The sequence below is a fragment of the Meleagris gallopavo genome, chromosome 6, assembly GCF_905368555.1.
Source record: "Meleagris gallopavo chromosome 6, MGAL_WU_HG_1.1, whole genome shotgun sequence".
Taxonomy (NCBI): Eukaryota; Metazoa; Chordata; class Aves; order Galliformes; family Phasianidae; genus Meleagris; species Meleagris gallopavo.
Window position 1 is genome coordinate 47,886,971 of NC_139409.1, and position 9,896 is coordinate 47,896,866.

Below are 9,896 nucleotides of genomic sequence, written 5' to 3' on the forward strand. Positions count from 1 at the left end.
ATTTTCGCTGGGAAAAAGAAAAAAAAAAATAGGGAGATTTTATTTCCTAACTCTAACCTGAATACGTTCAGGGTTTGAGCCTTTGAGCCTTCCTGATTTTTGTCTTGATGTGAAATATGTAATGTGCAATTTTCATAGAAATTATTAGAAATAAAAAATACTTCATTTTTTTTAATGTTACTAGCTGAGAAATTTGGGGGGAGTTCCATTAATATTTTTTTCACCCGGTCTAACTTGCGAGAGTTTAATATCTTGATTCAGAAAGAGAGAAATGTGGAGGGACAAAAACTCAGAAATCTAAGTCAAAAAGTGATTTTGAAATGTTTAGTATAATAGAGATATGGTACTTCTCAGTTTTAGGATTGCACTCGCTCTTATTTTTTTTTTTTCACCCAGAGGAATTTGTATTAATGAAATTTATGTATTGCTTTATCATGTTTTACATTTCTTTGAGTTCCATGGTGGTGAGGTTTCAAAGGGCTTGTTTAAAAATAAGATAAATGAGCAGGGAGCTAATAATATGTTTTAAATATTGATTTACTCTATATTAACTGTAGGAGATGTGGCTTTTTAGTTGTGAGATCCTGAGCATTTCAAGTGATTTTAAAATTCTGGACAGCATTTGATTTTGATTTTTAATAAGCAAGCATTTGCGATCGATGCGTTATGAGAAAAAAATATAGATTGTTCATTTATACACATGCACTCCTGTATGTACAGAGCACACACAGACAAATGCAAGGTGCATGAGAATGGGTGTGTAATTCGGCAAACTTTGTAAATAGAAATATTTAAATATTGTGCTGGCCCTCTTTCAGGTAACTTAAGATTATAGAACCATGCTAACACTACCGTTTGATGAGTCTGTTGTAATGCCAGAATCCCAGATGTGCAGAAAGTTTTCCAGAGAAAGCGATGACCAAAAGCAAATAAAGAACCCGGAAAGCTTTTCGAAGCAGATCATACTCCGAGGGAAGAATATTAAAAGGTCTCCTGGAGAAGATACAGAGAAAGAGGAGGAAGAGGAGGAGAGGGAGGAGGAGGATGAGAACGGCTTGCCCAGGAGAAGAGGCCTTCGGAAAAAAAAGACGAGCAAGATCAGGATGGAAAGGATCAAATTCAGGCGACAAGAAGCCAACGCGCGTGAGAGGAACCGGATGCACGGCCTTAACGACGCTCTGGACAATTTAAGGAAAGTGGTCCCTTGCTATTCTAAAACACAAAAACTGTCAAAAATCGAAACGTTGAGACTAGCCAAGAACTACATTTGGGCTCTTTCCGAAATTCTGCGAATTGGCAAGAGGCCTGACCTGCTCACCTTTGTCCAGAACTTGTGCAAGGGTCTGTCCCAGCCAACGACAAACTTGGTGGCGGGATGCCTGCAGCTGAATGCCCGAAGCTTCCTGATGGGCCAGGCAGGTGAAGGTGCCCACCACGCCCGCTCGCCTTACTCTACCTTCTACCCCCCCTACCACAGCCCTGAGCTTGGCACCCCCCCGGGGCACGGGACTCTCGACAACTCCAAGTCCATGAAACCCTACAACTACTGCAGTGCGTATGAGTCCTTCTACGAGAGTACTTCCCCCGAGTGTGCCAGCCCACAGTTTGAAGGTCCCTTAAGTCCTCCCCCAATTAACTATAATGGGATATTTTCCCTGAAGCAAGAAGAAAGCTTGGACTATGGCAAAAATTACAATTACGGCATGCATTACTGTGCAGTGCCACCCAGGGGTCCCCTTGGGCAGAGCTCGATGTTCAGGTTGCCTACAGAGAGCCACTTCCCTTACGACTTACATCTGCGCAGCCAGTCTCTCACCATGCAAGATGAATTAAATGCAGTTTTTCATAATTAATGAGGAAAATGAAAATAAACAGTGGTCATTCACCTCCCCATCTAATTAAGAGCGAGCAGATGCTTGGGCACTGCGTAATTGGCACAACTCTATTTAACGTGTTTACTAGTTTCTAAAGTGTGTTTCAACTATTGTGGGGATTTTCTATGTATTAATAAATCCCTTTTCCAATAAGCATTTTTCCTTTTTTTTTGTTTTTTTTTTTGTTTGTTTGTTTGTTTTTTTCTGGTCTGTAAACACTGTGAAATTATGTTTCTTCCCAAAGGTTATTTCCTCCTTCCTTTTTTTCTTATTCCCCTACTTGCTTGATTTGTTGAGCAGAGTGTCTGAACAGCACTGCCGAAATAAAAGCATACACACTGTGTAAAGTCAATGTCTATTTTGATTGTACAGTAATTATACAAATGCATGTTATTGAAATCAGATGAATAAAAATGATGTATTTATAATTGGTAGAAATTATATATTATGTATTTGAAGGGTTTAAAAATATTCAGAACTTTAAAGAAATTCTCAGAACTGAGATGGGCTTGCAATATGCAGAGGTGAGAGAGCAGCAATATTGAAAGCTATGCAAAAAACACATACAAAAAAAAAACAAAACAGATTTTCTGGTGGTTGTTTTTGGGTAAGATAACAAAAAAAAAAAGCAATGACTGTCACTGAAATTATTCAACCTGGCCTTTAGAGTGTTGTTGGCAGAGGCCACATGCTAATATTTTAGAAGATGTTGTTGAAATTTTGCCTCAGTTATTTTGACCATATATAATCAGCACTTTTTTGTATTATTCTGACTTCAGATGTAAAGGTTTGTTATAACAATGTATAACTGTGGTTTCTCACTACGTATTTTAAATGCAATTAAACATAGATGTTTCCACTTTTAAAATACATCTATTAGCTGTGATGCTGTATTTTGCCTGATACTTATTATTTCACAATATACAGTTGCCTTTGGTCTTGTCTACACAGCTTTCTTTTCTGCCCTGCTGCCCTATAGCGCTTGAGCCTGGAGATGGAAATTGTGATTTATCAAGGCAAACTTCACTCTACTTTACATCAGCCACACAGCAAACCAGACCCAAAATAGCACAGCTGTATGCTATGTGTTAAATGAAACACAGATTACAGGAAGAAGGTAACTTTACAGCTCAACAAAACGTAGATTCTACAGTTCATACAGGCAAGGCTCTGAGTGCACACTCAGGTCACAGGCTGCCCTGAACACAGCCAAACTCAGCCTTTGCTAATAAAGAGCAAGAAGTACCAAATGCTACACTGTGACAGAGCAGGGAATCCCTCTTTAAAAAATACTTGGAAAGTGTAGGTTCCACTTTCAAGTTAGAGACCCTGGGCTGCATCACAGCTGGGGTCTCAACATGTTTGCATCACACGAGCCTCAGACCCTCATTCGAGTGACAGCTTGACAAAGAGGGGATGTTATAACTTGTCCAATTTCACATGTCCTATCACACATTGCTTCTCCTTCAGGAGAACAGCCATCTGGAGTCTCTCCTTTCTCAAGAGACCAGACCCAAAGTTCCAGCACTTGGACTGTGGTCTAAATGTTCTCATGCAGGAGAAACACTGGACACGTAGTTTTTCTCAGCCATCATCTTCTCTAGATATAAGTGTCAAGTCCCAAACAGAACTTCTGGAAGCATAGTTTCGAGCCGTGGTTCATAATATTGGCTCAGGATTATCCCAACATTTAGCAGTGTCAGGGCTGGGCAAGAACTAAGCAGCAGTTCTTTATCTGGTGTTGGGTATGAGTGTTGGGTCAAAAATATCCCTGGGCTCTTTGCACAGAATAGAAGAGAGGCTTGGGGAAAGAGAGCAGGGTAAAACAAGGGGGAGGAGGGGATATATCCTCCTGCCAAACAGCAGGCTGCATCTCAAGCCCTACCACAGCAGGCATAACTTTGGCACCTTAAGGCTGTGGTGCTGGACTGGAGCAGAGTGCATCCACATGAGCAGCAGGCAAAGCGAGGAGGTAGCTGTAAAGTTCTGCACTGAAGGAAGGAGATGCATGTCAGGATACATTTAGCAGGCAACCAAGGGGTGGTGCGAGCACTTTGAGCTGTGCAATCTGGGGGTCTCCAGCTCTGTGGCCCTATATTAACTTCATAACTCATGGGCCACTTCCAGTTTTCCCTGCTGGCAGCAGAACCAAGAGGAAGGGGGAGGAAAAATACCCCTCCCTGCCAGTCTGGATCTTTCTTGCTCAGTCCATGACAGATGGGGAGGCAATTCACAGCCAGATTCCCCCTCTGGTAGCTTAAGGCAGGCACCACACTTGCTCAGGGCATTGCAAATTGAAAAGCCAGTCCAGAATAAATAATGGAGCAAGTCATAGAAAAATATTGAGTTTGCATTTAAAAAAAAAGAAAAAAGACTGGGAAAAAAGACTGTCTGGGAGGATATGGATTATTTAGAGATACCAAGATAGGGAATTCCCTGGAAGGCAGGTTCTCTCATATACCTTCCCTGTCACAAACACAACAGATATTTCTGTGTGCCTTAGCTGGCCCATTGCAGAATATGAGGGCTCTGAAGAAATTTATAAAAGAATTTATAAAAGCCATTGAAATTGCTTTGTTTTAGAGACCAAATTCAAGCATGGAGAATGCCAGAGTGCTTTAAACCTACAGGAATAAAAGCCAGTGGGTTTCTTTACCCTGTCTGCGCATTATAGGGTTTGCCTCCTCCCAGACCCATTCATACAGTAAAACAAAGCTGTTCATTTCTGCCTGCCTCGTTCTCCTCTTAACTACCTTCCCCTCTTTGAAGACATGGATATGTAAGACAGTGACTGCTCCAGGAAAATTCGGTCAGAAGTTTCTATTCATCCTTCTCCTTTAGTGTGGAATGAAATCTTCTGACAAATGTTAAGGTGGGAAGCCCAAATCTGACAGAAAAAAAAGCCATTTCTTTCATGATTTTGTTACACATTTCTTTGCCATATATTTTTTTCCCTGAGTGACACAAGTTAGATTTTTAAAAAGCATTATATGTTGTTATGGTATCAGAAATATATTATTTACTAATGGCTGTACTGGTTCAGATTAAACATCCATAAAAGAAAAAGACATCCTAAGTCTGAGCAGAGTGAAAAAAATATATATATATTCTTATATACACACACATACACTTTTTTCACTAATAAAGACACCAGGAAAAATACTGCTCCAGGACTTCAGTCATCTCTGCCGAAGACAGGGATGTGCCTGAATTGCCCTTGGGATGGATACCTTGGAGTTTGCACCCTTTCCTCTGCAGCACTGGGCTAATCAGCAATCCCAGGCTGGGTAATGCCAGGCTGTACCTCTGGACTAATTCTTCAAATATTACAGGAGTTAAATTTAACCAGTGGCTCCAGCTCTGTATCCCTACAAGACCCAGCACAGTGCCAAGCAGAGAGGGAAGGACATCATTTTGCCAGACCTTAGACGAGATTTTAAATCTCTGCCTTACAGTAGGAATACACTCATCTTAGGACACATCCTGGCTGTGCTCCCTCTGGGATCATCTGTGTTCTTTCACTTCATAGCTATTTGCACAGAGATTTTTAAAATGCACGGATACAAAAGTGGTGGCAGGTTTTTCTAGCAACTCCCTCTCCTATTTTTACCCCTACTTCCCTCTTTTCTTCTCCCCTTTGCCTGTAGGGCTCTCAAATGGCAGCAAATTAAGTGAAATGCCATCAATAAAGATGAATGAAATCCCGGTGAACCACATGGCAGAATCTTTCCTTGCAGAAGCAAATAACACTTGCCTAAATTAAGAGGAGCTGTGTGGTTTTGTTTCTCAGATTGCAAATTGAGCCTAACTCAATTCTATAGTTATAATTTCTGATTCATAGTCAAGGTCAAGCAGGTTTATTCAAGGTACCAAAATCCTACAGCTTTTTTAGGTATGTGTAGCAGTGTCAGTAATGCTTTAGGCTGTATTGTCAGGAAGGCAATTCTCCTTATACAATTTCAAACTTCCAAAAAAAAAAATATATATATATATATATATATATATATAAAAATAAATAAAAACCAAAAAGCAAACCAACCCCAAACCAACAAAGAAACAACAACAAATCCCCTATAAACCTGGCCGTGGGTCTGACCCAGAGCTGAACCGCGGCAGCAGGTTGTGATTTTGCTCTGGAGAGAAACAGATCAGTGCGGCGAACAGCTGGCACCACGCCACAAGAGAATCTCAAGGGCAGACCTGTCGTGCCTCGCTGATACAAATCTAACTGCCATACGCCGGGCTGCCACGCAGAATCGTGCTCCCAAGCCCTCTCCCCTGCGCCATGTGACCTGAGCAAGCTGCCCCACTCAATTCTTTCACGCTATGCCAAGAGGATGGCCTATTTTCCTGCTGAGCCTTCCCTCTTGCCCCAGAGGATGTGCAAGAATGAGCGAGCGAAAGGGAAAGGAAAGCCAGATTCATAGAGAGAAGAGATATGGATCATTTTTTTTTTTTAATGCATGCAAGGTGGATTAAAAAATGACCTGCAACTTGCTTTGCATTGGCATCAGTTACAAAGATTCTGAGCTGTAAAGAGGTTTTCTCCCCCTTCTCCCCAAAATGTTGTTTTCTCTTGGCTGCTTTCCTTTGTCACTGGCTCCTCAGGATTTCACATTTATCTCTGTAGCTGCGCTATTTGCGCTATTTAATTCTAGGACACCACGTATATATGCACCATATGGAAACAAGGCATATTCTAGCTTTAGCTGAAATATTGAACTAATCAAGAAGGATAATAATATATTATCTGTATATCCAGAACAGAAAAGCAGCCTTTATGATCTCATATTCAGCATAGACCTCCTACCTCCACTAGTGAACGTTGTCCTAGTTCTGATATTCTGGGTCTTTTACCTCATTTCTGTAGGATGTTAATAATCAGGCTAATTTATTATTTTCTGGATTGGAGTTGATTAATATCTAAATTGAGTTTTTTCAATCTGATGAAATTTCTTGGTCTAAATGAATACCTGCACATAGGTTATAAATTCTAGGATTCTTGGATATTCTGTTTGCAAAATGAAGATGATGACCAACTGAATTGGAGGCATACAGATGGGAGATCCAAACTAAATCAGAGATTTTAGTATGAATTCTATACTTGTGAAAGAAGTAACAAGAGTGTTCAGTCTGCTCTTATTCCAAAGGAGTTTAGCAGATACCAAACTCCAAACCACATGGAAGATAAACGTGTCTTTATCCACTGTGTTATTTATTTACAGCCACAAAACCAGCTGCATAATACTTAGATGCAACTGAAATGACATTTCTGTTGGGCAGACAAAGAAGCTGTGGCAGAATCTTCTTCAGAATGCAGGGGGAAGCCTGCATGAATGCAAGTGCCTATTTGCCCTTTGAACTAGAAGTCCATGTAGGAAAGAAAAACATTGTTTGGACTCTGAGGACAGCCTCTGAATTTATTATTTGACATTCCATCCCTAAATTCTGAGGGATATCTCATGCCAGTCACAAGCAAAGCACTTATTCTCTGGATTAAGAAGGCAGCTATTCTTGTGCTTGGTATCTTTGTCTTGATAATGGACATCACTCCAGAAAAGTAAATGTATTCCCCACAGTAGATATAGTAGGCATTTTAGATCAGTTCACAGCCATCAGTACACACAGAGACGTACCTGCACACACCAGAAAGCAGTCTCATCAGAAAGCGAAGAAAACGCTTAACTGAATGCATGTAACTGGACTAATTTGGGTGCCAAAAGAGCATGACATGAATGAATAGCAAGTCAATAAACCTAGCCACCACTCCCCAGGTGTTCTACCGCGCAGACTTTCAATCCATAGATCCAAACTCCAAATGGTACAAACTTCATATTCCCTCTGCTCTTGAATTTCATATATCCTTCCTCTTCCTAGACACTAAGTTTTTCTCTTTAAACAACAACATGCTGAAACTCAGCTAAAATAATAACCCTGCCCCTCACATCTCATTTCACATTTTCTTTTTGAGAGGCTTAAAACAACTGAACCCAGAAATAAGAATGACAAATATTGCAGCTAAAGAAGCACAGCCACAGCATAAAAAGTGACAAAGAATGCAAATAAATGCTAACAGGAGGATGCCTGGATATTTCCCAGTGAACAGAGTAATTTAAGGCAGGATGCACCATGGCACCTGACTGGAAGTATAGGTACTTGGCTTTCTGGAAGAGAGTAAAGCAACTCTGTGGTCACAGCAAATTCTCAGAACTACTTTCTAAGAGACAGGTATGTCAAATATGAGCTGGGATGCCTTTGTGCTCTGCCTGGATGGCAAGTGTGTTCTAGCCACAGCTCTATCTCTATTTTGAACAATGTAGTTGCTTTACACAGCAGGTCATCTACCCTACAACAGTTTCTTTAGCCTTCATGCTGGATTAACAGGCACTTTGCAACAGCTGAGCCTGCAAAAGATGCCCTAGAGGAGATGTGTCGCTGCACAATACATCCACATCTTACTCAATCACGGGTTCCCCATACCCTCAGGTACTCATGCAGATGTCAGTGCATTCTGGAAGATGGTGACTCCACCATGAGTAATGGTTTCTACCACAGGCACAGCCTTATGGAAAAGCTCTTCAGTGCTTCAATTAGGCTGTGCCTAGTGGCCTCTATGACAGACTGACAAGTTGCCTGAGCACAACACCTTACTTACAGTGTGGTCATACTCCCTATATCCTCTTTCCTATTACTGTAACAGGATTTGTTCTTTCTTCAGTTCAGCCTGTTCTGGGAAAAAAAAAAAGGCTCTAGCCACACCATAATTGGTATATTTAGGATGTTATTAGTGGGCCAAGGCATTAGAGAAGATATCTTGTACAGAACCACAGATATTTCTGGCAATCCTAGATGTCAAACACACACCATCATCCTTTAAATTCTTACAAACACCCCGAGATGCCTGGGAATCAATTTCTTCTCCAAAAAGAACCAGATACTGGCAAGCAAAGAACGCATGTAAGGGGAATTAATCTAAGATCCATTTTGTACTTGTCCCTTTTCTTCTATAGCCCGATACCTGTGAAAGTGACAACATAGAGCACAACAAACATTATTTTCTTAGTTTACCCATTTTTCCTGTAATTTAACCAACACCCACATTATGTATAGGTAATCTTGTCTGCAGATTGATCAATTGCCATGTGATATTTTACCTTGAAGTACCTAGAGAATTACTAAATAAACTCGGTCTTCAAATGATAATCTAGCGTTAATATTTTTACAAATTAAAAAAAATCCTCGAATTTGTTCCTAAATGTATTTAAATCTTACTAGTGAACATGATGCTGGTTATTAAAAAGTAATTCTGGAGAAATTAGCTTTCAGCTACAAAATTAATATAATTCATTTATTACTTGCAGCAACAAATCAAAATGCTGTTAACACTGCTGCATGCAATTTAATATGCACAGTAAGTTTCCATATGGCTTTAATTTTAGGATCCCTGGTCACTACAGAGATTCATTTGCAGAATGGTCTGTGGGCAACTGAAGTCAGCTAGTGCTTAGTGATGAAAAAAGGCTGTTCTACATGGTTTCAAGCCACCCATGTCCAAAACCACTAGGAAGGTTTGGCATTCCCATATCCTACCTATGGCAGAGAAACGCCTACATACATTCATGGATATAATCAGTGTTTGAAAAAGCGAGGTCCAAATTCAGTCTGGCTTTACTAAATCAGCCTCCTGACCATGAAAAAAAGAGTTTTGAAAAATCACTGACCATCTTTCAGAAGAGGTTCAAAAACCTTACCTGCACCAAACCACTGCAACTGGGTGATAAAATATCAGCATTGACTACTGAGGCTAAAAACAGCAAGATAGCCTAAATTTTGATAGTGACATCTCTACTGGTAATGATGTCTTGCTGAGTTTTTACATAGAGAGTTGTGTGTATACTGTGATTAGTTTGAAGGCAAACTAGAGGAAGGCAGTATGTTGCACATACATTGCATTTTGAATTTCCTTGTTGGAGAACCTCATCAAGTCCCAATCTTGTCATATCTTTCTTACCTTCCTCAATC

General features: G+C 40.4%; 1 protein-coding gene across 1 annotated transcript; it reads left to right on the top strand.

Moving 5' to 3' along the window:
- The first annotated feature begins 734 nt into the window (after nt 1-734).
- On the top strand, nt 735-2,710 carry NEUROD6 (neuronal differentiation 6). The gene has a single exon (XM_085227197.1). It carries the CDS (start codon nt 840-842, stop codon nt 1,851-1,853), a length of 1,014 nt encoding a protein of 337 aa, XP_085083323.1. The 5' UTR covers nt 735-839; the 3' UTR covers nt 1,854-2,710.
- The last annotated feature ends 7,186 nt before the right edge of the window (nt 2,711-9,896 follow it).

What these genes read in the sequence shown, in the direction of transcription:
- NEUROD6 (XM_085227197.1), top strand. Translation starts at nt 840, where the DNA reads ATGCTAACACTACCGTTTGATGAGTCTGTTGTAATGCCAGAATCCCAG.